Here is a 25,549-nt window from a genome sequence, read left to right as displayed (position 1 = left end):
TGTTGCATATACAGGAGCTGAGCCCGAGCGGAAAGGCGAGGCGTGAGGACGCTCTCCCTGGATGGTCATTTTTCTGACGAGGATCTGTGGACTGCTTATGTATCTGCATGGCAACCGGCCGATGATTGCAAAGTGCTTGACATAACTGCGTAGATGTTAATAATCATGAACGGATCCTTATCACTCAGCGTTCCCACATGGTGCTGCATTTTTGGGAAAGTGAAATTCATGCACGGAAAGAACGTGGCGGAGAAGTGTGAGAACGTTAATGATTTTTGAATTGACGCATGAGACATCACTGGTGCTCGACCCTTGCAGACTCCCATTTGCGCAAGCCTTGCATTCTCTCTGTGAATCAAGGCATGCTGCCTGCCTGTATTTTGCTTCGCTCTGCGAGGAGGTCGACGTGGAGCTTTGTCTAGCCCACTATTCGCATGGCCACAAAAAACCGACCACGCCTCCACCGCTTTCCTCACTCGATTCGAACTTCGGTACCCCCTTCGTTCCGCTCAACGGCCAAGTATCACTCATTCACACTGCAGCAGCAACTCCAGCGGCGTCAAATCGTATTGGCAACCAGCCGTTTAAGCAAAGGTGCTGGGCCGGGTAGGGACGAACAGCTTCTTGGAGCCGGTGCTGCGGTGAGGAAGAGGGAATTTGAGGTTCTTGGAGATCAACTGCTTGATGTAGGGACGCTTGACATCGTTGGGGTTGGTGACTTCGACGACTTTGAGGATCTGCAAGCACAAGCATCAGCCACACTGTGTATCTTGAGCACTTCTTTGAGCCAACATACGTGAATGCTCCTGAATCTGGCCCGATGTCTAGCTGCCATATCCTGGTACAGGGCCTCGACGGCATCGGTGCGGCTCATCTCTCGGTACTCCTTGTACATGTTGTGAGTGCCGGAGCGGGAGTCGTATCGGATCCAGATGCCAAAGTTCTTGACCTTGAGCGGTCGCTTCTCGTGGATGACGTTCAACGAGACGATCTCGCCGTACGACTTCTTGACCTTTCGCAGCTTCATCAGGAAGTACCAGAAGCGGGATTTGGCGACCACATTGTTGGGTGCGAAAATGCGCATGCGGTACAGCTTGGGCGTCGGGTTGGCGTCCGTGGGCAGATGGCGCCCGATCACTTGGTATTCTTGGAGACGACCTGGGAAAGAGCTTGTCAGTATTGATGTACAGCACCACCGGTAAATTTCGAACGAGATCCATGTGCGAGTGTGGTTGTTGGCTATCGATTGTGCGAGAACTCGACAAAGCGGGCGGACGTCCCAAGTCATTCAACCAGACTCCCCTTCATATCCAGTATTTGACTGGAATGCTGAGAGTGCTTGCACTCATTCCTCCTCTTCTCTCTGGTCCACATTGCTTCAATTGAGACGTCCCGTGTCGCACTCGCTCGTGATGGATAATCGGAAAAGAATGGCAATTGCAAAGTGACTTACCCATCTGTAGAACGTTAGCACTGTCTGTCGATTGTGTAAAGGCGACTCCGACATACCTTGACTGTGTCTGATCGGCCTCGAATTTACCTGGTCGTCGATGTGTGTCTGATCGCAAAAACTGCGTTGGTCAAATGTCTGGCGGTTGGAGTTCGTTCAACGCCAATGCCAAGAAAAAAGTTTGTGTGTGGCTTGGCATGTTCCGACTCCAGACGGCATGGCGTCATTTGATTGGTCGATACTTCATTCGAGACTACAACAACCTCCCATGTACAGACCAAAATTCAGTTGTTGCTTACTTGGAGGAGGGCCAGCACCTAAAGAGGGACTCTGATGGGGAGTATATTCGCCGACTTCCATGAAGCCCAGCGGGTAGGCAATGGAAGGTTGTTGGCCTCCTGCTTAGCTCCTGTCGACACCGCTCATGACCCTCGCCGACTACAACCATTCGCCCAACTCTCCAATTACCAGACAATCTCGGCAGATATACGGTACTATCTCGTGCAAGACCGCAACGCTGTCAAGCTACCCAAAGCAGAAGCAAATGCCTGGGTGGACATCTTCGTCTCATCGTGGAAATGTGTGAAGGAACTGGATGGTCTACAGCAAGGCAATGGCACGGGTGACTGGATCAAGGCCTTCGACGCCTACAAAGAAATGTGCAATCTTCTAGTCAGAGGCTACACGAACTTCGGCTTCCAGTCCTGGACTGTGCCATGTCTCAATATCGCAGGCAAGTACATTCGGATGCTAGCCATGAAAGCCGACAGCGAAGGGAAGTCCAAGGACGCTAATGCAGACGTCTTCGCCAACGGCTTGTCCGACGACATCATGGGCGACGGAAACAAGAACAAGAACCTCGAACAGGCAGCATGGACCATCAATCGCATGTTCACCGTCTGTCTCAGTGACCGGGCTGAACTTGCAGAGTCCCGTAAATGGGGCATCTACAGCACCACCAACCTCCTCTTCAAGACGTACTTCAAGCTAAACTCCATCTCACTAACGCAAAATGTTATCCGGGCATTGGAGGCTGCATCAGCTGATCTCCCACCACTGGAACTCTTTCCCAAATCTCATCGATGCACATTCAAGTACTACCGGGGCGTGATTGACTTTTTGCAAGAAAACTACACGGAAGCAGAACGAAACCTAAGCGAAGCGCTGGACCTGTGTCACAAGGACTCGCTCAAAAACCGTGAACAAATCCTGACATACCTCATCCCGGCACATGTAGTCAACCACCATCAACTTCCGACCAATTCCCTGCTTGCACCTCATCCGACCCTCTCCGGACTTTTCACACCTCTGTTCACCGCCGTCCGTAAAGGCGCACTCGCAGCCTTCGACAATGCCCTCTCCACAGCTGAACCCGAGCTAGTCAGACGTCGCATATACCTCACACTCGAACGAACCCGAGACATCTGCCTGCGCAATCTGTTCCGCAAGGTCTTCCTTGCTGCCGGGTTTGAAGACATCAAAGATGCCACAACAGGCGAGGTGACGGGCAAAATCCGTCGAACGAGGATCCGTGTCGAAGAGTTTGAAGCTGGCATGCGCGTTGGGTACAAGGGTACCACGGACGTGATGATCGAGAGGGACGAAGTCGAATGTTTCATGGCCAATATGATTTATAAGGTACGTTTGCGAGCCATTTGCTTAGACTTGTCTCTATGCTGCCTATTTTGTCCCGCCCCATGTGACCAATGTTGGATTTGTGTCAACTGGCTGCCTAGATGAACGGGTGCCTGGCTCAAGGCCACTTCCTTCACCATAAATCGCGGGCCAAGTTGATGTTTACATACTGACGTGGGTGCTGCTACAGAATTTGATGAAGGGCTACATCGCGCGAGATCGAGGAATTGTCGTCCTCAGCAAGGCTGGCGCCTTTCCTGGCACGGGGGTCTGAAAAGACGCACTTCGAGTATCACATGCGCCCTAAACCATTGACGAAGCATATTCGCATTTGGACATTGGAAGGCCGTTGCGCACTGATGCCGCGCCAACCCCTACACTAGAGCTTGCTTCTTGCCCCGACCTCGAGTCACACCAAATGTCACTACACATCATCAGCACCGCAACACGGCATACGGTGGCACAGTTTACTTTTAATGTTGCATGCGCGCTAGCGGAATATTGCCAGATTCTCAGCCTCCACGACAGACCGAATTATCAGTACCACCACTCAAGCGAAAGTTTGTCTCTGAAATGACAGGCTCTCGGTGAACCTGAGGCATCGACACTAGTCTGCAACATGGTCTGGGTGGGGTCCACGAATTCAAGGACGGCAAGGAAAAGGAAGGGAGCGAGGCGCTTCGATTCTCCACACCTCCCATACCATTGGGGAAAGAATAGCACGTGTCAAAACCGAGCTTACACCTATGACATTCCTTGCCAGATAGTCTTTATTTGCACCATCAGACTCAATGGGTATGCATTTGTCTCTGTGACTCATACACGGGTGCACCACATACAGGGGTCCGAGCTTCTGCATCACGAGGCACCTTCGCAGCTCGCCTATCAGTCACTCCAGACATACGCCAGACGGGGAACATCGCCCTTTTGATTACTGCAAAAACGAGGGTCTAGGATCGGTTGCCTTTTGCAACCCAAAGCTAGAGGTCTGGAATGAGCTGTACCATCCAATGGAATCAGCCCCATTACTGAGCACATCGCGGGACATACTGAGAACCCTGGATTGCTGTGCCGGCTACCCGCTGGGATTGCATTATCAGGACGTTTTCTACGTTAATGAGACTACCGTGTTTCAGTCTCTAAAGCCTAAAAAGATGGAGTCTACATAGCAGATAGCCATGTCAGGCTGATGAGAAGTGGAATCCCCGAACGTTCTCCTTCCCGCTATCAGAGCGAGGTATCTAGTCGTACATTCTGGTAGTGGTAGCAAAAGCAGGCATTTTGAGGTACCTTCAATAATCAAACAAATATCCCAAGAGCACCGTTCCGTAAGAGTCAATCTGGAGGGCATGATAGATGCCTGGCAATTTGGTAGGTTGGACAGTACAGTATGCTCGACCTAGCGAGTAAATGGTGACGTGAATGGGGAGCGGATGGTTTTGAGATCATCCTACAAGAGGTCAATGGACTGAATTTGACAATCAAAAGAGCCGAGTGACTTACCATATGGTTACACATGGCAACAAAGAGGTCGAAGAACAAGAGTCCACCTTGCTCCATCTCAACCTTCATTGTGCCGCTCTTCTTGAAGTTGTTGCGGCTTCGGATGATCAGAGTAAGGTACTGAGCTCGAAGCTTCGAGTCAGAGTCTGGGGTGTGGTTGTATGCGTATCGTGCCGATGCCAGGATAGTAGAAATCTGCATCCCTGATCGTAAGCCCTGCTTACGTAGAGCAAGACGTTTCAGCTCCTCAAGGCCATACACATCGGCTGAGCAGCTGCCGAGGAAGCACATCAGTAGACGTTCATGGTTGAAATGTGGAACATACTATATGACAGTGTCCTTCATCAATGTCTGCTTTGTTGCATGATGATATATGATAGTGTTTGCACCATTCGCATCGTCTTCCAGCTCCCATGTATCCTTTCTTTTATTATGAGCCAACTTCGGATGGTAGTCACCCTTGTAGAGGTATTCTAGAACAGCAGACAGGATCTCCGGCTGTTCGTCTGGCAGGTTGATTCGTCTCGAGTGATTCTCGAGGAATTGGTCCCTGCACAGAGCCTCGAAGAAGGGCGAACGAGAGAGAACCTCTTCATGGCCGGCGAAGAGCCGCTGTCCTGGACCGACGCAGAGGGTAATGATAGCAGAAGTGAGAGTGCTGTACATGTCAGTACGATGAAGCTCAAATGTCAGTTCGTACTAACCTGCCCACTGGCTGTTGTTCTTTCCTTGGGGATCTCACAGAATCGAGTCTCTCTGAGCCCCTGGTGATGGACTGCTCCCGGAAGGAGGATTTCTGCTTTGTAGATTTCTTGGTTCCATACCTTGATGAGAAGCTGTTGTCCGTGGGACGTGGTCTTCTGGTGCTGCTACTGAACATGTTGAGATGGGATGGGTGCAGTAGGCTAGCTGTAAGGCCAAAGTGGTTGGACAGTAGGCAAAGGACGGTTGGAATGAGAGACCCGAGGTTCTAGACAGCGCAGGCAAGCAATAAATCAGTAGCATGGAAAAAAGCACAAAAGAACCTTGGGAGAAGAGGCAAGCAGGGCTGCCTGATATTGATCAAATCAATTCAGGGTGTGCATCAGGAAATAAGGAAGACATTCTGACAGGAGAAATAGCTTCTTATCTTGCGTGGAAAGGGACGCCTACCTTGCAAGAGAAAAAGGATGGCTGCTTCGAGCTTGCCAGGAAATCATTCTCAATCCAGCTAGATATAGGTTGACCGGAAGTACCAGGACACGTCCCGCGCGTCGGCCTGGCACACGCTAAATGCACGTAGGCACATGACCAATGCAACCACTGTAATCCGTATTGGAGGTTTACCCAGGGATTGTCAGTCACCTTCCTCAATGACTGGTTCTCGGATGAGTCAAATCAGTGTGACTCGGCACTCTTATCCCATGTCTCCTTCAGCCCGGAAACCTGGGGCCCTACTCAGCTAAACGTTAGCCGAAGCAAACTGCACCCGCTTCTTTCGCCACCTGTATCCGTATCTCTTGCGTGGCGGGGTCTGTGATAGTGGCGGTCTCAACGTTGCACCAGACCGTTCGGGATTCGTGTCATTACAGGACCGTTGCGTGGCTGATGGTGAAATGTTGTAGGCTGCTGCAAAGTGCGACGCACATGCGTGGGTGAGTCTAAGTTGGTAGAATAGGCAGAACGGATCGAGGGAGTGCTACACGGGACTGTTGCGATTGCCAAAGAAGATGGTGTGAAGCCCATGCATATCCTGTGGAGCTAGAATTCGGGTGAAACACAGGATTCTTGGGGCCCTAACACTCCGCTAACACCACGGACCTGCATTAAGAGGGCTGCAAATGGTAGGGTTCATTGTTCATGCAGTTTGTTCCTGGGCTAAGCCTCGAAAAACCCGACCTCATATAGTCATCGCCACATGATAGCTCGAATTTCTGCTTTATCCACCTTATATTGTAAGCCCTAGGATGATGTAACTCCCGGAATCCTCTACAGCATTGGACCATACATCTGTTGTATCCCAGCGCCAACCTCTCTCATTGGGAAAGGGGGAAACGCAGCGCAAGGGCTGCCTTGTGCTGCCGTGTCATAGTATCATACTCCGTGTACACCCTCACAGAAAGACTCTCTTCGCTTCTTTCGGATGACTCTCAACCGGACAGTAAGGACACTTGAACTTGGCACCTTTACTCAGCTTCTGCAAAGATTCTTGCGCAATCACATGGCAGCACGGAAGCATCATCGGTGGATTTTGGTCCGTAGTCTGTTCCTTGGACACGGGACAGACGAAGATAGAATGAAATCGGTAAGAAGGAGGCAACGGTGTCTCCACAGGTAACTCGTTCTGTGAAGTCCACTCCGTCCTCTTCTGCTTCTGTATGGTTTGTAGCTTCATGAGTGTTGGAAGTGCAATTGCTCCAGCGGTAGCGGCCACGTATAGCGGTGAGTCTGCCGATAGCTCTAGTAATGAGCAAAACTCTCGTGTAAATGACGTGGCAACCTCTTCCCATGCCGTGGAGTTGTTGAACCTAGTACTGTACGGTGAATCATCCAGGTTCGAGCAGAATGGAATAGCTCCGATCAACTGCTGGATTTCTACCAGGTAACGTCCTCTGAATGATTGGAATTCGGTCTGTGCATATTGAAGAGCGCGCATAGGCCCAGCGAAGTCATGCCCATCATCATCTCGACGCTCCATGAAGAGATTGACGAACTGCAATCGGCATAATTCGAACTCCAGGTTGCTGCCGCGGGCTTCCAAAGCAGAGGCGTTGGACCGCGCCCAGTCAATGGCTGGTTGCAAGTTGTGGCTATCCCTGAGTTCGCTGAGAATGTGATACATGTTCGAGAATTGTTCTTGAATGTCCTCCTCCGAGTTCTGATCCAGGCCCAATGGGTGTTCCATGGAGACATCTAAGCCGAACTGAGCCGCGGTCTCCTCACGAAGGTTCTGCCGCTCAAGTGCTTCCGAGTGGAACGCTGAAGCAACATCGAAGAGTCCTTCTCGGAGCAGGTGTAAGTATATAGCGCGATTGATCAGCGTTGGGTGAGCCGAAAGAGCATCGATGTCCGTGCTCGGTACTTTGTCCTTGAAGACCTTGTCCAACGCTCTGGTGTACTTATTGTGCAACCCATGTGTGTCTTTCAGGCCGGTGAATATGCCATCAAATGATGACTTGACGGGGTTCTGCAGTTTCGCAAGAGTGATTTGTCTGGAGTTAGGGTCCTCGGCAATGGCGTCCCGCGCCCTTTGAAGTGACCTGATTATGTCGTCGACATGGCCGACAGTCTTGGACTGCTTGGAATTGTTCCACACCTTGTCATGCTCTTTCTTGATTGCCTCCATATCTGTCGACGTATCTTAGGGTCAATGAAATGTCTCAATGGTGATCCGACCTCTCTTTCGTAGCTACCATTGTTGCAGGAGGTTCTTGAGTGTTTGCAAGTATTCGAGATCGAGTTCAGTAGGTCGTAGGAAGGTGATGTGGGATTTCGGGGTGGTGGACGAAGGCGCATGAGCATGCGATATGGATAGTCGGTAGGATGATCATACGGATGGAGGACGGGCGCTAGTTGATAAGCACGTCAGGATGTCGCACCCCACAAACGCCCGGAACAGCGCTGCTTTACCAACCCGTCCACCAATATGCCGGCCTTCGGGCGGGTGAGCCGAGAGTCCGAGTATCCCAAGAGACAACCTCCATCTCCTCCCAACTTGCACATCATCACAACAGCCAAAGCGACAATAGGCGTACGGTCCCAAGACCATCAAGACCATTTCACAATTAAATCGATTTCTTTCACAAGGCAATGACCGCTTGCTGATGGATGGCAACGGCGTCTGGCAATGAGCGGGACCGCCATGTCTCTTGGATCTCCGACCTTTCTGACACCCTATCATCAGTCGCATAGAGGCTCACCTCGTGACAAGTCTCCAAAGTCGAGTCCTCAGGAAGGGCCCGAGACTCCGGCAGATGATGTTCAGCAGAAAGCCAGTCCTGTGTCGGCTGGATCCCGCCCTGCCCGACCAGGACAAAGCAGGAAGCGACTGGTTTTTTCAGATCCCGTCGCATTCCGTTACTTGGAAGAGGACCCTGCGACCGACGCTATCGAGCGGTGGCGACGACTTGAGGGATACCAACTGTACATAGTAGAGCAATGGGCTTGCTCAAGGTCTCATCCTACGTTTGTCATCTGCACTTATACTGGCGACCCATCCCACTCTATTCTGGTCAACGTCCTGGCAGTTCCGAGCGATGAAAGCAATTGGTCTCAAAGGTTGCGGGTGTACTTCTCGGCTGTCTCTCAATTTCATGCCAAGGAAAAAGACACACCCTTGGGTACTCTTATGGTCACCAACCTGAGCGGGTTTCCGTCCGCCTTGACGGTGATCCCTATTCCAGATGGTGATGTCAGGAAACACAGGGAGGACTTCATCGTAAATGAGAACCTGAAACGAATGGGCTGTTCTGGAAGAGCTGCTATCAACCTTCAGCCTCCCCAGTCGAGCACAGTCGCAAAGTTCCACCACCTGTACCGGACGAGCGAAGCCGTGCCACTGTATCAGTCTGTCATGGAGTTGGTACGCGTATGTCAGACTGCGTTGGTCATGTATGACAAGCTCCAGCCATTGTATGCTGACGGATTGCTCTGCGACATTACAGAGCAGGCTGTCACTGATTGGTGGACGGACATTGGTACTTACTTCTACAACATAGAACCGAATGATGGCATTCTTGGTCCGACCACTGTCGCAGCTCTCCTCGGCCTTCTTCTTGGAGCCTACAACCGTCTCAAAGCCTTTGGCGCAACTGTGGGCAAAGACGTCTTGGACATTTATTCGATGAAAAGGGCCATTGGCCACTTCCAGAAAGGCCAGAAGATGGAGAAGACACGCCGCCTGGACCGTGAGACTATTGACCGTCTTCATCGGGCTACAGCTAAAAATGCCGCGGGCGAGGGTTGGACTGTTCCTAAATCGGTCAAATCTACTGTTGCAGAACTCAGCGGCAAGGGTGGCGAGATGGTCATGGGAATTGTCGGAGCACGCGACAAAGCTGGTATCTCTGAAGCCGAAACGCTTGACATCGAACGGTTCGCTCAGCTTGTAGCTGGCCCACGGTTGAAGTGGTTATGGCAGGGCAAGCCCGTAAAGTCTGGGGACATGTTTGCAGCACCAGCTGATCAGGCCAACGACAGAGTCTTCAGGACCGACGACCAAGGCAACTTCCTGTGGACCACTGGCAAACCCGACTTGGCCTCTGACGGAGGCCTTCTTGAGCGTACTGATACTATGATGACGAACCAGACTCAAGAGAGCAGATCAAATCGCAGCAGAATCCGGGACGCCGTAGGAGGATTGAAAACGCACAGCTCACGCTACTCGAGGGACCTCGATGAAGTTCAAGAATGGCCTGAAAGTCCGTTTCCCAAGTCATCTAAAGCCCAGACTCTCCGCGACTATAATTTGCGGCCCACAACTAGACGCACTGGTCCTCCAGCACTCAATATGGCCTTGCGAGAGGCGGAGACAACCTCACCTAAGAAAACACGAGGGCAGCCTCCGCGGAGGATAGAAACGACATCAGAGAATAAGGTCCCTTCTCACCGTGAGGCTTTGAGACCAGCTTTACCAGGAGACTCTCCAAGAAGCAGGAAAATCAACGCCGAACTGGCTGAGCTGCGCAACGAGTTCAAAGCAGACATCTACAGGAACTTCTCCACCGAGTCACCTTACCAAGGACTACACAGCCGGGTCTTACGTCGATCAGCTAGTGCGGTTCATCTGACCGGCAGATTGGAGATCGATAGTCCCCGGCAGCAACGCCTCAATCGGCGACTATCCTTCAGCCTTGTGGAGGTCCCCGTACTCAAAACCTGGGAGAGTGTTGCTGAGGAAGGGATTGTGAGGGGTCGAATCGAAGGCGATCTCACCAATGCACTTGCCGAACGTGACGCTTTGGTCGCTGTTGCACAAAAGAAAGCAAGACGGATACACGCTGTTCAACAGGCTCTTGTTCCATTCACCGAAACCAGAGTTGGTCATGTCGAGAACCTAGACCATGCCGCGCATGAAAACTTGGAGCATCTCAACGAATTGTACTATCATCGGCTGGACGAGTACCAGACGTACCAAGCGACATCGTCCGACCTTGTCTCGCATGAGAAGAGCGCACTCACTGAGAGTCTCCGCCGGACTGAGATGTTAGCTGCCAAGATGGATTATGAGATGGAATCTTTGCAATCCAGGTTGCAAGAGGTCGAGGACGGAGTTGGCGATTTCGAGAAAAACGTGGTTGCAATCGAGGCCAGAGTGAAGGAACTTATTGGAGGCGAGAAGAAAGATTCGGTCCCCTGGATTCAGAGACTCTTTAATTTCATGGGCTCACACAAGGCAGTACAGTCTAATTGAGGTGTGCCGAGCCTGTTCCCAGAACAAGTGGCACCGATTGACAGAGAGCACGTCGACCATACAAGTTCGATGTCCCGTCAGGTTCACGACAGCCAGGACCACGATAGAGCTGTCGCCTTCACTCCGTCAAGGGCTCACGCTATAGTGTTGTGTCTGGAAAGCTCCTGGTTGACGATGAGGAACGATGCCTACTATTGCTTGGACCGAGAGTAGTACAGTGGTCAGAACTTGCCACTTTTTCACGAACTGGCTCGGTGCCGGTGTTTAAGTAATATTCAGCGAGGAGTTCCAAGGGCGAGGATTGTTTTGTTGCAATTGTATAGTTGAGATACCCCAAACCCAGTTATGATATCCTCCATGGCAATCGAAGGGAGTTTTCCAAGCAGCTCTTGCTCTTTCCTCTCGGAGCCATCGCCGCGATTTCGCGCCGACTCGGCCGCAATCTTGAGCGCTGACCATAGTAGTGTACAAAATCTGATGGTGACAGTCGGTGCAGTTGACAATGCTCCATTTGTTTAGAAGCACTACGATATCACCCATTCCCATGCAGTCGCATATGTCCTCGTGACCATGTTTCGCACGGTTGGTAGAAGTGCAACGAGTCCATACAATTACATGCCGAACATACCACCACCGCCGCCACCGGCTCCTCCTCTTGCCGCAGCCTCTCCTTGCATCTTTTCCGAGACTTTGATGTTGACTTCGAAGAATTTGGCCACACATCGATCGAGGCAGACGCTCTCGCCTTTGTTGAGTTCAGCTTCGCGATAGTCGGCAGGCACACATTTCTGAAGACAGGACTTTGTTAATCTGGACGAAAGAGAGTTAGCAACGGGTCTTTCACATTCCCATCTTCGTGTAGGAGTGCATTCAATGTTGCCGTTGACCATACCTTTTGTACATGTCTGAAACTAATTCAACTTCTTGCTCTGCTGCCGCAATCTTCTCGGCGGAGCTGGGCTGAGGACGCCCGCCACCGAATAGGAAAGACATGGTCGCAGTGGATCAGTGATGATTCGAGTGTACCGGGAATGAGCGTTCTCGTCGTTGAATTGTCTGCAAGAGAAGATGTCCAACCTGCGCAAATGATTGTAGATGTACTGCTAACTTACAAAGTTGCGGAGCTGCGAGTCAATCTAGTGCCTATAAATTCTACCGAAGCTTAAGCGACGGGCGCGAAGCAATTTTCTCCAAAAGGTGCATTCAACACGTTGTTTCCAAACATCACGTCTGCATTGGTCACGGCGAGAGCACTGATGCTGCAACATTGATGTCCAGCAGCGCAGGATGGCGGCTTACACGTCTGCAGTGTCCACAGAGGTACGTCGTCGCATCTGCCCTTACACCCTTTGCATAATGAAGAGACAACGAGAAGAACCGCTGCGAGTGATGCTCGCCTTGGCTTGCAATGATCACTACCTTCCAAACCAATCCTGAACCTACAAACACGCTTCATATTCCCTCAAGTCGCTTTGAGGACTCCTGCTTATGCTCGTGGTCAGGCTTCTGCAACCTCTGAGAGGTAGTGCACACCAACTTCGGGTCGGGTACAAGTCTCCGTACAAGACGACACCATGGGTCGCCAGAGCCAGGTTCACAACCGCACATGCAAGGGCTGACAATCAGGCGGGACCCGATACTGGCCTGGTGTGGTCAAGCAAGGAGGTCGAAGAGCGTGTGCAAGAGCTGGCTCCAACCAACGTTGCGCTGTACCCACGATATGAGCCAACTTCGCAAGCCCGCAATATAGGAGACCTCGTCAAGAGCTTCTCCAACGCCAGGGTCGAAGATAAGCCTGTGCCCGATGACGAGGAGATAGAAGGTGAGACGATCAATATGCTAATGCAGGATCGTGCTTCTGATCAACACCATAGTTTCCGGAAGGATAACGTCTATCCGTTTAAGCGGCTCAAAACTGGTCTTCTTCGACATTGTCGAAGATCAAGTCAAGCTTCAAGTTTCGGTCTCATACGCGGTTTTAGAGGCTTTTGGTATATCTTTAGACGACTTCAAACGGCAGTGTCGTCTGGTCCGACGCGGAGACTACATCTGTAAGCCTTCCCATCATTAATACTCTGCTCTTTACCCAGCTGACCTTCCAAAGCAATCAAAAGTGGACCGCCATTCCGCAGCAAGTCGGGCCAGATCACTGTCAAAGCATCCAGCTTACCGACTCTGCTCACGCCATGTCTACAGCGCTTTCCAGTCGAGCAACCAGGTTTCGCGACGACCGAACTCTCCGAGACAAACTACGTCCCGCGAAATGTCGAAATGCTCACAGATCCTGAAGTCGTTGCGACTCTCAAAGCTCGTTCAGTTCTCATCCGCACCTTGCGCAACTTCTTCGAGCAGCTCAACTTCATCGAAGTCACCACTCCCATCCTATCGGCAGCGGCAGGAGGCGCAACGGCAAAGCCCTTCGAGACGACATCCATGGAGTTTTCTGACCGAAAACTGAGCCTGCGCATTGCCCCCGAGTTATGGCTGAAGCGTCTGATCATTGGCGGCATGGACAGAATCTTCGAGATTGGACCGAGCTTCAGGAACGAAGGTCTCGACAGAACACACAATCCGGAATTCTACACCTGCGAGTTCTATGCGGTTCGCCATGACCTGCCACAGCTCATGACCTATACTGAGGCATTGCTAGCCTCTATAGCCACGGCGATGGAAACAGTATCCGGTCACTACGACTTGGATAAGCCACGGCTCCTTCTCAAAGACGTTCAACAATCGTTCCAGCAATACGATTTCATCCTGTCTCTCAACGCCGCTCTAGGCGTTGATTTGCCTAATCTGTCATCACCGCAAGCACAAGGCGACCTCCTTGAGATTCTGAAGTCGAAAGACATCCCTATCCCGTGCAATCCCACTGTCCCCCGGCTCCTTGACAAGCTAGGGGCTATCTACATAGAGCCCGAGTCGGAGGCGCAACCTATCTGGATCACCAACATTCCCGAATGCCTTTCGCCACTCGCCAAATCCTACATTCACCCGACCGCTCCGAACAGTCAGCCTGTTGCAGCGAGGGCAGAATTGTTCATTCAAGGCAAAGAGGTGGTCAACTGCTACGAGGAGGAGAACAGCCCCTCTGAACAGCGCAGGAAATTTGTGGATCAGCAACGCCTTGCACGACAGAACAACCTAGTAGATGAAGAAGCCATGAAAGTCGACGAGGACTATCTCGAGGCACTGGAATGGGGTCTCCCGCCTACGGGTGGCTGGGGTTGTGGAATTGATAGACTTGTCATGTTGTTCACCGGCATGGAGAGGATTGGCGACGTCTTGAGCTTTGGCAGTCTGAGAGCAGTCACAAGAGGAGCGGAGAAAAGAAGATCATGAATCGAATGGTCTGAGTACTTGCAATTCCTCAAGGTGGCACCTCGAATACAAAGCAGACTTGATACAATTTCTTGTCAGTCTGCTCCGGCTGCCGGCCTACACGAGCTTGGCAAATAGAATCTGCTGCCAGCAATGAATCATACCATGTCGAGAGCTGGTCCATCTTCGCAAGCGGTTGGTCATCGTCATTATGTCGGACATCCCATCGTGGATCCAGGAAGGGCTCCTCTCCACGATTCTTATTCCAAACGTGGGCCTGCACCACTGGGAGTTCTCGGCCCGCCAACGCTGATCTCAAGCGTGACATCTGTGTCAATTCCCATGGTGAGCGAGCGTGCTGAGAATAGATATAGACAGTCTTTACTACAGACACCCCCGAGGCTGCCAAGTATAAGTTGTGAGTTGATGCAAGCGCTGTTCTTGCACGCCGCAACCTGGTCATCAAGCGTGAAGAGAGTTTTATGCTTTGGACGGACGTCCGAGTCATCAGCCATCCCAATAGAGCTTCATAGGCTTCAGCGTTGATGGCCTTCGACTGTCCAGCATATATGTGGCAAGTCTCGACACGGGCTAGATTTTGAGCAGGAAAAGGTGCGACCATACGTTGCAGCCCCAATGTCAAGTTCAGCTTGGGTCCTCTGGCATTGAGAGCATCGAATAGGTACTCTGGCGGATGTAATGGGGCGATGTTCAGTATAGCTCTGGAGTAGAAAATGGAAATTGCTTCCTGAGATATAGCTTTGTTGACTAGAAGGAGTCCTGGAAGACCCTGAGGTTTATCATGCCATTGAGGATCAACGAACCGCTGATCCGGGGCCTTCAGATGCTGTGCTGAGATGGCAAAATCGTAAATGTGTTGTCGAATCTCGATAGGAAGTCGGAGAAAGGTTGACTGAGTTTCTTGATCATCCATGATTCATGGAGTGAATGTGTAAGCCCTCAGGCTTGTGGTAGTTGACAGTCAGGAGGACGGCTCAACCACGACGTTATGACTCCCAAAGGTGTCCCACATGCCTACACCTGTTCGTCCCGTCTGCACGGAACAATGCGCGGTGGGTAACCTTTGCAGCTCGAGGTTACCGCTTGACAGTTGGAGATAATGCGGCCCTTGCCTATGACAGCAGCATCAGCGAGAGACAACACTCGTAAAGCATAGGCTCGTCTCTAGGTATGGACTTCGTAGTGGTGGAAGTGCTGCTACCTCGGAGGTTTGGCCGGCAATGCGCATGGGGGGCATGCGGGCCTTGAAGTCGATCAGTGGCTTAATATTGTACATTTGATTCGATGGAGACCCTGGGTAAATAGGCAGAACAACAGGCTTTCCAGGCAGCGCATGACGGGCGGGACTGGGGCAGATCCATCAACTTAATAAGTAGTGCATCTCGTGGGGAGTGGCACAGGGAACGAACGGGAAGCAGCGGTGAACGAAATGCAACAGCTGCACTTGACTTGACCAGTGACCTCAACCACCAACCATGTAAAGCGCCGCAATCATTTGCCAGTATCTCCCTCATACTGACCCTCCTCTTGTTCCTGCGATCCTGACTCCGCATGATGAGAGCAGCAACAAGAAGTACTACCAAAACGACTCAGCGTTGCTACTGACCCGGTTCCGCAACATGAACGACACTCAGACCGCGGGTCATGGCTTTTGGAGGTACCTGATCAATCCCGACAAGAGCGCGACAACACAGCTTGAACAGCTATGCTTGGGCCTTGCCAAAATCATCGTTAGTAGGGTCTGTGACCGTGCGCGCCACAAGTATTAATGTTCTTCGCAGCCTACGCTCGAGCCTGGACCTAATGACGAACTCACACCGCAACGCCTGGCTGCCTTTTACAGAGCAGTCGGCGGAAATTACGACGCTTTGTTCCTGAAGACCTCTGAGAGTGCCCTGTCTTTCATGTACCAGACACTGGGGTGTTTCCACAGCCTCCAGCCAACCCCAAGCCCTTTCGAACACCCGAAAATACCTTGTCTCACCCCAGCTGGCTTTGCTCGTTGGCAGACTATCCAAATCCTACTATGTCCCGAAGAAAATGTGGGATTCATGCAAAAGGCGGTGCAAAGATGGAATGTTGCAATGCCCAATGGCAACATCTTCCCAAAGTACATCCCAGAAGGCGTCTTTCCAGCTAAAGCTGACGAAGAGATGGAGAACTGGCACAAAGATGTCACTGGGCGATTGAATCAGCAGAAGTACATGCACCGTCTCAAGAACTCACCTCACCATTCTCCGTACCCGGACCTATACGACCGGAAAGATGGCTATTTCTCTGGACATCAGCCGGCACGACACTCGCGGAGCAGTTCTAGAGACGATCAAGATAACATGGACGCATTTCGCAGACGAAGCAGTGTCCCCAACTTTCCGTCTCCAGGAGAACGGGCACCACATTGGGATCCAAGAGCCACCAATGAGGCACGAAAAGCGCGCAGTCATTCTGCACAAAGGCCTCCACCTCCACCCACTCGTCAGCGTTCTCAAACCACCTCAGGGCCGACAAGAAGCCATCTCCAGCAGAGCGCGGTGCACAGTCCTCCGCAAAGTAGACGGGGGGTCAATCCTAACGATCCCGCCTCAAGACGGTCGTCTGCGCATGCGTTCCAATATCGTTCACCTGCACGCACGCCATCGACTGTGGATGAAGACACTGGCAGCGAGGCCAGCTCGGAGACATCTCAGCCGGGTCGTCGTCATCGCAAATCCGACGAAGACCGAAAGAGTCGTCCCTCTTCCTCTTCCTTATGGTTGCCTTCTTTTATGAGGTCACACAAACGGCGTCATTCATCAGATGCAGGTTCCCGAGCACCAGCTCCCAAACATTCACCTTTGCGCCCTGAACACCACCCACCACGGGCGCTCAATGCTTCTCAACACCCCTCTCAGCCGCATTATCGAGCTGGTGGTCCTCATTGGCGTGATACAAGCTATGATAGTGACCCAACGCTGTCAAGTCCCACAACGGCCACACAAGCGCAAGCACAATTTGACCCTCGTGGACCCTCTATCCGTTATCCTGATCAGTCTACTTTCGAGCCATTGACTCGACACAGCAGCGCCGGCAGTCAGCCGGACCAAAGGTATCGACCGTCGGATGCGGAAAGGAGCGGCACTCAGAGACGTCATGTCCAAGGCGGTCCACTCAGGGTTGGGACTACCATGACAGGCGTGTCCGGAAGAAGATATCCCACTGCTGACCCAATGAATCCTATAGACCGCCAGCGAACACATGCTTCAGGCCGTGGTGGTGTTCCGGCCATGGTCTGAAGATACAGCGAAGCACCGCAGCATCAGATGCAAAACCCTTAAAGCTTTCCCCCAAGAAAGTGCACGATTAAATGATATACATTACGAATGAGTGGGTGATGAACGCAGACGAACAAGGCGAATGGATGATCTACGAGCAAAAGCCATGATTGATTGAGACGCAGCGATGAAATGGGTATATGGGTCTTTTTGCTGAATGGCGTCTCGGCAGGTGTACATTCTCCTTTCCTCGGTGGAAGCGTAGTCAGGAATTCTTCTCAATCAAGAATACACAGCATGGCGCATAGGGTTGCGCAGCTGTTTATGAAATGTAAACACAAAGAGTAGCCCGGGCTGCTTGTTTGCATCTCTATGATAGATAAAACACCATCCTCGGATAATCTGCCTGGTTCTACCAAGTGTTATCGAATGTCGCTCTCGATCATGTACATGTTCGTTGTCACTTCACAGCTCGTTGTAGCTTTGCAAACATCATATCATTTTGATCTTAGATGGCCAGTCAAGATGCTTCATATTTTCAAATATGTTCAACTTTCCAGTGCACATTTCATTCCCATATCCAACCAGACATGAAGATCAACAACATCGCGCACTTCCCACAGTGCCTTCAACACATTTTACCAAAACCCATGTACAGACGCAGGCATTTCTCTTCCACTAGAAGACGAAATATGCCTGACCAAGCCCAACCTCGGTCGCCGGCTCGGCCTTGCATACCACGCCATCCGCCTCGACCGTATACCGCTCGGGATCGACCTTCATCTTAGGCATCGCGGCATTGTACTTCATATCCTTCTTACCCACATTTCTACAGTTCTTGACAGGCTCGACGCGCTTAGTCAATCCATACGATTCAATCACGCCCGAGTCCACGCTGGCCTTGGACACGAACATGATGCTCGTTTTCGGCACGAGCGGCGCGAACATGGGCCTCGAAATGATGGGCTCGACCGTCGGGATACTTGCGTTCGGATCGCCCATCATCGCTTGGCTGATGAATCCGCTTTTCAGGACGAGCTGGGGCTTGACGCCAAACATGCTGGGTCTCCAGATCGCCAGGTCCGCGATCTTGCCGACCTCGACGCTGCCGATCAGATGGCTCATGCCCTGTGCTATGGAAGGGTTGATGGTGTACTTGCTCACGTAGCGCTTGACGCGGAAGTTGTCGGCGCCAGACCCTTCGTCTTCAGGCAGGAAACCGCGCTGCTGCTTGTTCTTGTGGGCGGTGTTCCACGTACGGAGGATGACCTCGCCGCAGCGGCCCATGGCCTGGCTGTCGGACGACATCATGGAGATGGCCCCCAAATCGTGCAGCACGTCCTCGGCGGCGATGGTCTCAGCTCGGATGCGTGATTCGGCGAACGCCACGTCCTCGGGAATGTTCTTGGATAGATGGTGGCATACCATCAGCATGTCCAGGTGCTCGTCGAGGGTGTCGCGCGTATACGGACGTGTCGGGTTGGTCGAGGACGGCAGCACGTTCTCGTGCTCGACGACCTTGATGATGTCCGGTGCGTGGCCGCCTCCGGCTCCCTCGGTGTGGTACGTGTGGATCGTGCGGTTCTTGAACGCGGCGATGGACGACTCGACGAACCCGGACTCGTTGAGCGTGTCGGTGTGGATCAGGCATTGGATGTCGTACTCGTCGCACACGCTCAGACATGTGTCGATTGCTGCGGGTGTGGTGCCCCAGTCTTCGTGCAGTTTGAGGCCGCAGGCGCCGGCTTCGCAGGACTCGCGCAGCGCGATAGGCGAGCTGTCGTTGCCTTTGCCTGTTATGCCGTAGTTGATGGGCAGCTGATCAACGGCCTTGAGCATGTCTCTCATGAGCGTTTTGCCGGGCGTGCAGGTTGTCGCGCTGGTGCCCGCGCTGGGCCCTGTGCCGCCGCCGAGGAAGGTCGTGATGCCGGCTGACACGGCTTCGTAGACTTGTTGAGGACATATCAGGTGAATGTGTGAGTCGAAGCCACCTGCTGTGAGGATCATGCCTTCGGCAGCAATCACATCTGTGCCGCTGCCAACGATCATGTTGGGGTGCACGCCGTCCATGACGTCGGGGTTACCTGCCTTGCCGATGCCGGAGATCATACCCTCCTTGATGCCAATGTCGGCTTTATAAATACCTGTCCAGTCGACAATGAGGGCGTTGACAATGACGGTGTCGAGCATTTCCTCATCTTTCCGACCGCTCGCTTGTCCCATGCCTTCACGGAGAGTCTTGCCACCACCGAATTTGCACTCGTCCCCATAGGCGGTCAGATCCTTCTCGACCTTGATCCACAAGTCGGTCGATCCCAGTCTGACAATGTCGCCGGTTGTAGGTCCGAACATACCGATGTAGTCTGGCCGGGTCAGTGAGAATGCGTCGATATGACTCAAGTCGCCCGCGGGTTCCGGAGCATGCGCAAAACCAGCTTGCTGCAGCTTGCCGACAATGTCATCAACACGAGATAAGTCAACGACACCTGAAGCTAGATTGTTACCGCCGCGAATCACCTTGTGACCAGCGATCTCGACGAGTGTGACGGTCTTCATGTCTCCAGGCTCGAAACGAACAGATGTGCCGGCGGCAATATCCAGATGGTAGCCATAGGCTCGACTTCTGTCGAACTCCAATTTAGGATTTGTCTCTATGAAGTGATAATGAGACCCAACCTAGCAAGCAAGTGGTAAGCTTTGGTAAGTTGTTTGATGGCGTACAATTACCTGTATCGGTCTGTCTCCCTTGCTGGTCACCTTCAGTTTGATCCTCTTTCGACCCTCGCTTAACACGATTTTGCCTTCCTTGACTGGAATAACGGCTCCAGGCATTTTCTTGTCTTCATACTCACTTGCATCCGGCAGAGGAAATGCTTCTTTAGACGGGACAGGAAGAAAGCTGCCGTATAAGGCTTTCTCGAGATCTCCGTCGTCTGAGCTGATGGGATGATCGACAGTCACGAGGTACGTGCCGGTCTTGAATGTGCCCTCAATTTGCACGGTGTGCAGCGTAGACACCACTGCCGGGAGAACATGGCGTCGACCGAGCAGTTGCTTTCCCATGGACATGAGGTCAGCGCAAGTATGGTTGCCATCTCTGACCAGCTATTGCGTGACGGTTAGGAACTCCTATCTTTGCGCTCTAAGGTGTGAATTTACCTCATGCAGGACGCTGGCAATCAGAGCCTGTGAACAAGATCAGCCATGGTACAGGTCCACCAGCCGATGTTCTCATACGACTGCTTCGCTATGATTTAGTTTAACACCTCTAGCCAGTCGCCTCTGTGCCAGGAATCCCAGCTGGGAGGTAATGAGCTTGTCGAGCTGTTCCAGGTCAGCACAATAAGTTTTTCTTCCTTCGATGGATTTATCCCACCTCCTTTGGAACGAGCTGCATGTTGCTTGTCCCTTGTCATACGATGTGATAAGTTTTCAGTCCTGGAAGAAAGGCGAGACGACCCAAGCTCCACGCGAAGTCTCAGCGACTTGTTTATCTCTTCTGGCTAATTGTGGTCTGCTAGCCTATCATCGGCGAGCGCCGCAACGCGGGGCAATAATGGAGCAAAGCACGGTGGCATGAGGTCTGATGGGTGGAAGATTTGGGCCAACTCCATCTAGCCGGTCGAGATAAAGCTACCCATAGCTTCCTCCATGAACCCTGAACACCTTATCGTGGTGCGGAGAACATCCTGGACAAAAGGGCTGTTTTTGTTTACAGTACCTTACGCGCCTGACCGAACGAGCCTGGTTTTAAAGAAAAGTGGCACTGTCTCACAGGGAGTACATCGACCATATAAGTTCAGGTCCAGCAGGTTTGCGACAGCCAGTATCTTGAGACCAACCTAGTAGGCCTATACAGTATGTCAACATTAGAGCTGCTGATATTACTTTTGTCAAAACCTAACACTATATCGCTGTGTGTGGAGGGTTCCGGATTCGCAATAAGGTGTTGTATCATCTACTTGACCTGGAGGAACGACAGCGATGCGAAAAGCGCCGATTGAAATCATTTTGTAGTGTTCGTACTGCTTTGCCTACATACAGCAAAGTGTGTCCGCAGAACGCCCTTGTTACATATGTGTCAATCGAAACGCGTGACAAGTTCGCGCTTCCACTATCAACATAAATGACTGACTGACATGGACTATGCCATGGTGTTGACACTGTTCAAAAGCTGAAGCCAAACCGAAATTGTATGAACGAACCACGACCCATGCACCTGAGTACAACCCATCTCACACGCGCCGTTAGGTCCTCTATTAGCACTCATTTCTTCGACTTGCGTCCCTTCTCAGGCTTTGCCGCTGGAACAGGGGCGGGCGCCGCTTCCTTCTTGCCTTTCTTGACCTTCTTCTCTGGGGACTTGGCCGCCGGCTCAGCCTTTGGCGTGGGCTTGCTAGGAGTGGGTTCGGCATCCTTGGTCTTGCGACGCTTGGTGGATTTTGGCGGTGATGGCTCCTTGACTGGTTCGGGAGAGTCTTCTTCGGACTCTTCAGCCACAGCAGGCTCTTCCTCCGTCTCGGCTTCGGCGTCTACACCTGCAACGTGTTCTGGAGCCTTGCCCAACTCAACCAAACGTGTGGCTTCCTCGTCGCTGGGGACTGGCTGTCCGGCCTTGTAGGCTGCCATCTTGACTCTGTAAGCGGCCAAGTTCTTTTGGTACTTGTCATCCCAAACCTAGAGGTCGATCAGCAAGATACAGAACAGGGACAGATTGGAAGACTTACACTCTTATCACCAGGACTCATCTCAGTCCATCGGCGAGTACCCTCATCTGCAACTTCCTTGGGCTTGGCTGAATCACCTAGCTCTTTGGCAATATGTGCACGAGCACTCTGCATGTACAGAAAATATGGGGTCAAGGCACGCTTGGGCGCATTGGGGTCATGAGGAGTCCTCTTGCGCTTCTTCTTTCCGTCGACCTCGGCTTCAGGAGCAGCAGGGGCGGCGTCGGCTGGTCGACCAGCCAAGAGACCAGACTCGGTGAGGATGCTGGTCAAGTTGGCGTCAATTGGGTTGAGACCGTGTTTGCCGGGTGTAAGGACGGTATTGGCATGTTGAATGTAGGCCCGAGAAAGGTCTTGAACGGACGACTGAAGAGTCGCGAGTGCGACGATAACCTGATTGTAGGAGTGAGCAAGTGCTTCATAATCATTTTGTGTGTCGGATATAATTTGAGCGGTGCAAGATAAATCGTTGTTGAGGGCAGAGATGATAGAGAGGGCAGCATGGTTACAGAAATCAATGAATTTCATGGTCTCCGGTGTGACTGGGACATGGGTAGACATGGAAGACATTCTCGGCTGCGTGGTCGATGTTGTGGAGGATGAGGGGAAGTTGGCGACGAGATGGTGGATGTGTTCAGTGAGCAAAGAGATTGTTGTTGTTGACGGGTGCGGCGTAGCCTTGTCGCGGGGTCGTGTTTTGGGGATCGTGTAAATGAAGCAGGATGCGATGGGAAGTGAGTGATGCAATGCAGGTTCTGTACTTACCGAATCGCGGGTTCGCTGGAAATCGGCTATATTTACGGAAGTCGTCGCGTTTTCGGGATCGAGTGACTTTTTGGCCATAGCTAAGAGGGCTTATGAATCTGAATCTCAGCTGCAGCTGTATGGTGATAGTGGTAGACGCGTTATGGGCGCAATGGTGGTTGACGTTGCAAAGCCTAGCTTTAACCAAAGACGGCTGGAATGGGTGGGCGATGCAAGAACCAACGAAGCAGTTTTGGCAGAGAGTGCGGGAGGAAAAATGGGAAAGAGAAGAAAAGTTTTGGGGGATCGGGAAGGGGGGGGCTCGCTAATAAGTGGGCGAGCAGCACCTGAAGATCAACCCGAGGAAAAAAGAAGGAGGAAAAAAGTTGATCAGGCAGGGCAGCTCGCGGCTTCCCTTCCAAATCGTCCGCCAAATCAGTAGGTAACCACGCGCACCCTGCCGTTACTGCTCCTTTGCTGTCCGCTTTGGACTTGCTGCTCCACTACCACAGGCGCTAATGATGCCTAAATCAACATAATTGAATTTAATTGGACCTAGGCTGCAGCAGTTTTCCTTGCAGGCTTTCACTTTTCGCACTGCTCATAGGCTTGTTGCGCCGAAGCTGGCAAGCCTGTTTACTCTGCTCTTCATCACCTGGGCCTGAGACCCTGCTTATCTGCAGTCTAAAACAACCCTAGACTGCGCCCGCTTGTTTGCTTGTCCTCGAAGAGGCAGCCCCTCCTTCCTGGCCAGACAGGGAACGTTCGATTGCAACTAAAAGAGTCAATGCATTGCCAGCTGAGTCTCTGACGTGGGACGACTATGCCTATTCTTTGGAAACGTGGGTGTCGCGACAGTGTAGGTATTGCTAATGCAAAGCTCGCAAACTTCGCTCTTTCGCGGTGACCCAACGACCTTTAGCACGGCACGTATATATATTCACGGTTCTTGGATTGCTCTGTATATGAGTGCTCAGGCTATTGCAGGCTCGACTCGCAAAGGAGAAGAGCGAGTTCGAAATTGAGCCAAGTGAGCAGCTCTAATGGAGGAGCTTTAACATCATCCCGCGTTGTTCAACGGCTGGCGCCTGGAAGTTAGGAGCTGTTTCACCATTGTCAGACCGCCTGTCACACTCAAGCCGCCGTGCCCGGTCAGATCTCCCATAGGAAGCGGCTTTAGCCCTTGGGTGCCTGTCTGTACGAAATGTCCTTGTCAGACTTGCCGCCGACTACCTAAGGTATTGGTGGGCACGGCCTTCTTGCATGAGAGATTGCGGTCGCTCACAGGGGAGAAGCCTTGACTGGCGTGATGCATACTGCGAGCTGAGCGCTTGTCACAGCTGCCCACAGTGACCTGGTTGGGCTCTTCCCGCTCCTTTCTGCAACGCGTTCCCAGTACCGGAATTCAGAGCTTTCGCTTTGGCTGCCTAAACTTGCGTTTTCCCTGGAACCCCTCCGCCGTTCAGGGCGGCATCGGTGAGGTTTCGGCATGACCATCAACGGTTGTCGCGACCTAATCTACCCTTGGCTGGCTGCTTCCCTCCCTGAAGCTCCGTTTGCTTCGTGGCCTGGAAACGCTACAGACCTCGTTCAATGACAGCCTCTATTCCCATGGGCATAAATCGGAAGCTTCCAAGACCAGTGACCACCCTTATGGCCCCAAACCAAGTTCCTTTGGACGTGTGCCCTTCGGCGTCCCAAGCTTCATTTTGAATTTCTGTCGACCTTGTCGTTCCAGCTGCCGTACGTCAATCCCAGGTGAGGTATTTGTCTCTTCGTATGTACAATTCGTCCTTCTCGGTCAACTGCTTTTCGCATGGTATAGGCCAAGTAGACAGGCTAGTGAGGCTTACTGGTCGCACCGATGTCCTGAGCCTGCTAGCCTTTGACGTCCTCCTTGGTTGATTTACATCTCCTTACAAAGTCGCTGACAACACATTTACCGATGACCGTCCCTGTGAGCACTGCCCTTAATATCTCCTTAAGCTTACTTCCCTAGCATCATATCAGCTATCCCCACCAGGTCCAGATTTGGCCGCCATGCTTGACTCTTGAGCATGCCTTGACCTCATCACGCCATGTCTTCCACGGTGATACCTCCGTGCTTTCTAACACCAGAGTTCCATTGCATTCTACACAAAAAAGTGAAGATCAGATCTAAAACCTACACTGCTCTGAGATGATAGTCGGTGACAATAGCCTACGGAAGCTCTCCCGCGCAGCAGGTCCTCCGTGTAGATTCTCCATCAGCCGTCTTTTGATGACATTAACAGCGAGCCAAGATTGTCACCTCACTTGTTACGCTATATTTTATCCTCTTTACTACAGCGCTGGCACCCCCCGTCTTTGTCATACCGAACTCAAAGCGTCCGACAAGCTTTATGGATGTTTATTGCTCTTTTTACATCACCATTGTGGTCTTTGAAAACAACCAATCTGTTGTGCTCGCCAGCATCGAACCTGCCTATGAGGCCGCAGGATCGACGTCAAATCAGGCGGGACTGAT

General features: G+C 52.0%; 11 protein-coding genes across 11 annotated transcripts; 4 read left to right on the top strand and 7 right to left on the bottom strand.

The window, feature by feature from the left end:
* Positions 1 to 151: 151 nt before the first annotated feature.
* On the bottom strand, positions 152 to 1,590 carry EDD37DRAFT_190275 (60S ribosomal protein L20). Its single transcript, XM_062810083.1, has 4 exons — positions 1,510 to 1,590; positions 1,454 to 1,457; positions 797 to 1,158; positions 152 to 737 (listed from the first exon to the last, which is right to left on the bottom strand). The coding sequence occupies exons 2-4, from the start codon at positions 1,455 to 1,457 to the stop codon at positions 585 to 587; spliced, it is 519 nt and encodes a 172-aa protein (XP_062665640.1). The 5' UTR covers positions 1,510 to 1,590; the 3' UTR covers positions 152 to 584.
* A 130-nt stretch (positions 1,591 to 1,720) lies between these two features.
* Positions 1,721 to 3,532, top strand: EDD37DRAFT_190216 (phospholipase A2). The gene is made up of 2 exons (XM_062810081.1): positions 1,721 to 3,088; positions 3,276 to 3,532. Exons 1-2 carry the CDS (start codon positions 1,784 to 1,786, stop codon positions 3,357 to 3,359), a joined length of 1,389 nt encoding a protein of 462 aa, XP_062665639.1. The 5' UTR covers positions 1,721 to 1,783; the 3' UTR covers positions 3,360 to 3,532.
* A 718-nt stretch (positions 3,533 to 4,250) lies between these two features.
* EDD37DRAFT_190230 (uncharacterized protein) lies at positions 4,251 to 5,793 on the bottom strand. The gene is made up of 4 exons (XM_062810082.1): positions 5,293 to 5,793; positions 4,914 to 5,246; positions 4,589 to 4,862; positions 4,251 to 4,535 (listed from the first exon to the last, which is right to left on the bottom strand). Exons 1-4 carry the CDS (start codon positions 5,466 to 5,468, stop codon positions 4,485 to 4,487), a joined length of 834 nt encoding a protein of 277 aa, XP_062665638.1. The 5' UTR covers positions 5,469 to 5,793; the 3' UTR covers positions 4,251 to 4,484.
* Positions 5,794 to 6,680: 887 nt separating this feature from the next.
* EDD37DRAFT_613464 (CTLH/CRA C-terminal to lish motif domain-containing protein) lies at positions 6,681 to 7,913 on the bottom strand (the record flags this gene model as incomplete). The annotated part of the gene is made up of 1 exon (XM_062815451.1): positions 6,681 to 7,913. The coding sequence occupies one exon, from the start codon at positions 7,911 to 7,913 to the stop codon at positions 6,681 to 6,683; it is 1,233 nt and encodes a 410-aa protein (XP_062665637.1).
* Positions 7,914 to 8,258: 345 nt separating this feature from the next.
* EDD37DRAFT_190201 (uncharacterized protein) lies at positions 8,259 to 11,111 on the top strand. The gene has a single exon (XM_062810080.1). It carries the CDS (start codon positions 8,415 to 8,417, stop codon positions 10,977 to 10,979), a length of 2,565 nt encoding a protein of 854 aa, XP_062665636.1. The 5' UTR covers positions 8,259 to 8,414; the 3' UTR covers positions 10,980 to 11,111.
* A 479-nt stretch (positions 11,112 to 11,590) lies between these two features.
* EDD37DRAFT_654312 (Tim10/DDP family zinc finger-domain-containing protein) lies at positions 11,591 to 11,972 on the bottom strand (the record flags this gene model as incomplete). Its single annotated transcript, XM_062818669.1, has 2 exons — positions 11,591 to 11,789; positions 11,872 to 11,972. The coding sequence occupies 2 exons, from the start codon at positions 11,970 to 11,972 to the stop codon at positions 11,591 to 11,593; spliced, it is 300 nt and encodes a 99-aa protein (XP_062665635.1).
* Positions 11,973 to 12,585: 613 nt separating this feature from the next.
* On the top strand, positions 12,586 to 14,321 carry EDD37DRAFT_660003 (uncharacterized protein; the record flags this gene model as incomplete). The annotated part of the gene is made up of 4 exons (XM_062819077.1): positions 12,586 to 12,631; positions 12,652 to 12,801; positions 12,854 to 13,030; positions 13,084 to 14,321. The coding sequence occupies 4 exons, from the start codon at positions 12,586 to 12,588 to the stop codon at positions 14,319 to 14,321; spliced, it is 1,611 nt and encodes a 536-aa protein (XP_062665634.1).
* Positions 13,995 to 15,640, bottom strand: EDD37DRAFT_190186 (uncharacterized protein). Its single transcript, XM_062810079.1, has one exon. It carries the CDS (start codon positions 15,232 to 15,234, stop codon positions 14,350 to 14,352), a length of 885 nt encoding a protein of 294 aa, XP_062665633.1. The 5' UTR covers positions 15,235 to 15,640; the 3' UTR covers positions 13,995 to 14,349.
* A 300-nt stretch (positions 15,641 to 15,940) lies between these two features.
* On the top strand, positions 15,941 to 17,593 carry EDD37DRAFT_660002 (uncharacterized protein; the record flags this gene model as incomplete). Its single annotated transcript, XM_062819076.1, has 3 exons — positions 15,941 to 16,051; positions 16,103 to 17,415; positions 17,473 to 17,593. 3 exons carry the CDS (start codon positions 15,941 to 15,943, stop codon positions 17,591 to 17,593), a joined length of 1,545 nt encoding a protein of 514 aa, XP_062665632.1.
* A 657-nt stretch (positions 17,594 to 18,250) lies between these two features.
* On the bottom strand, positions 18,251 to 20,641 carry EDD37DRAFT_613459 (urease; the record flags this gene model as incomplete). Its single annotated transcript, XM_062815450.1, has 2 exons — positions 18,251 to 20,248; positions 20,300 to 20,641. 2 exons carry the CDS (start codon positions 20,639 to 20,641, stop codon positions 18,251 to 18,253), a joined length of 2,340 nt encoding a protein of 779 aa, XP_062665631.1.
* An 888-nt stretch (positions 20,642 to 21,529) lies between these two features.
* On the bottom strand, positions 21,530 to 23,417 carry EDD37DRAFT_642118 (uncharacterized protein). The gene is made up of 3 exons (XM_062817345.1): positions 23,065 to 23,417; positions 22,300 to 22,692; positions 21,530 to 22,249 (listed from the first exon to the last, which is right to left on the bottom strand). Exons 1-3 carry the CDS (start codon positions 23,140 to 23,142, stop codon positions 21,839 to 21,841), a joined length of 882 nt encoding a protein of 293 aa, XP_062665630.1. The 5' UTR covers positions 23,143 to 23,417; the 3' UTR covers positions 21,530 to 21,838.
* Between the last annotated feature and the right edge of the window lie 2,132 nt (positions 23,418 to 25,549).

Source organism: Exophiala viscosa, assembly GCF_022695815.1.
Source record: "Exophiala viscosa unplaced genomic scaffold EDD37scaffold_15, whole genome shotgun sequence".
Classification (NCBI taxonomy): domain Eukaryota; kingdom Fungi; phylum Ascomycota; class Eurotiomycetes; order Chaetothyriales; family Herpotrichiellaceae; genus Exophiala; species Exophiala viscosa.
Note: the sequence above shows the minus strand (reverse complement) of the source record. Positions and strands in the feature narration are given on the sequence as shown.

Bases quoted from the DNA above. Each gene is read 5' to 3' on its own strand.
- EDD37DRAFT_642118 (XM_062817345.1), bottom strand. From the start codon at position 23,142: ATGGCCAAAAAGTCACTCGATCCCGAAAACGCGACGACTTCCGTAAAT. The intron at 22,693-23,064 runs GTAAGTACAGAA...TCCTACAATCAG, and splicing joins TCCAGCGAACCCGCGATTCG to GTTATCGTCGCACTCGCGAC. The intron at 22,250-22,299 runs GTAAGTCTTCCA...ATCGACCTCTAG, and splicing joins TGAGTCCTGGTGATAAGAGT to GTTTGGGATGACAAGTACCA.
- EDD37DRAFT_190186 (XM_062810079.1), bottom strand. From the start codon at position 15,234: ATGGATGATCAAGAAACTCAGTCAACCTTTCTCCGACTTCCTATCGAG.
- EDD37DRAFT_190201 (XM_062810080.1), top strand. From the start codon at position 8,415: ATGAGCGGGACCGCCATGTCTCTTGGATCTCCGACCTTTCTGACACCC.
- EDD37DRAFT_190230 (XM_062810082.1), bottom strand. From the start codon at position 5,468: ATGTTCAGTAGCAGCACCAGAAGACCACGTCCCACGGACAACAGCTTC. The intron at 5,247-5,292 runs GTTAGTACGAAC...TGACATGTACAG, and splicing joins GAACAACAGCCAGTGGGCAG to CACTCTCACTTCTGCTATCA. The intron at 4,536-4,588 runs GTAAGTCACTCG...GACCTCTTGTAG, and splicing joins TTGCCATGTGTAACCATATG to GATGATCTCAAAACCATCCG.
- EDD37DRAFT_190275 (XM_062810083.1), bottom strand. The intron at 738-796 runs GTATGTTGGCTC...TTGTGCTTGCAG, and splicing joins CCAGATTCAGGAGCATTCAC to ATCCTCAAAGTCGTCGAAGT.
- EDD37DRAFT_190216 (XM_062810081.1), top strand. From the start codon at position 1,784: ATGGGGAGTATATTCGCCGACTTCCATGAAGCCCAGCGGGTAGGCAAT. The intron at 3,089-3,275 runs GTACGTTTGCGA...GTGCTGCTACAG, and splicing joins TGGCCAATATGATTTATAAG to AATTTGATGAAGGGCTACAT.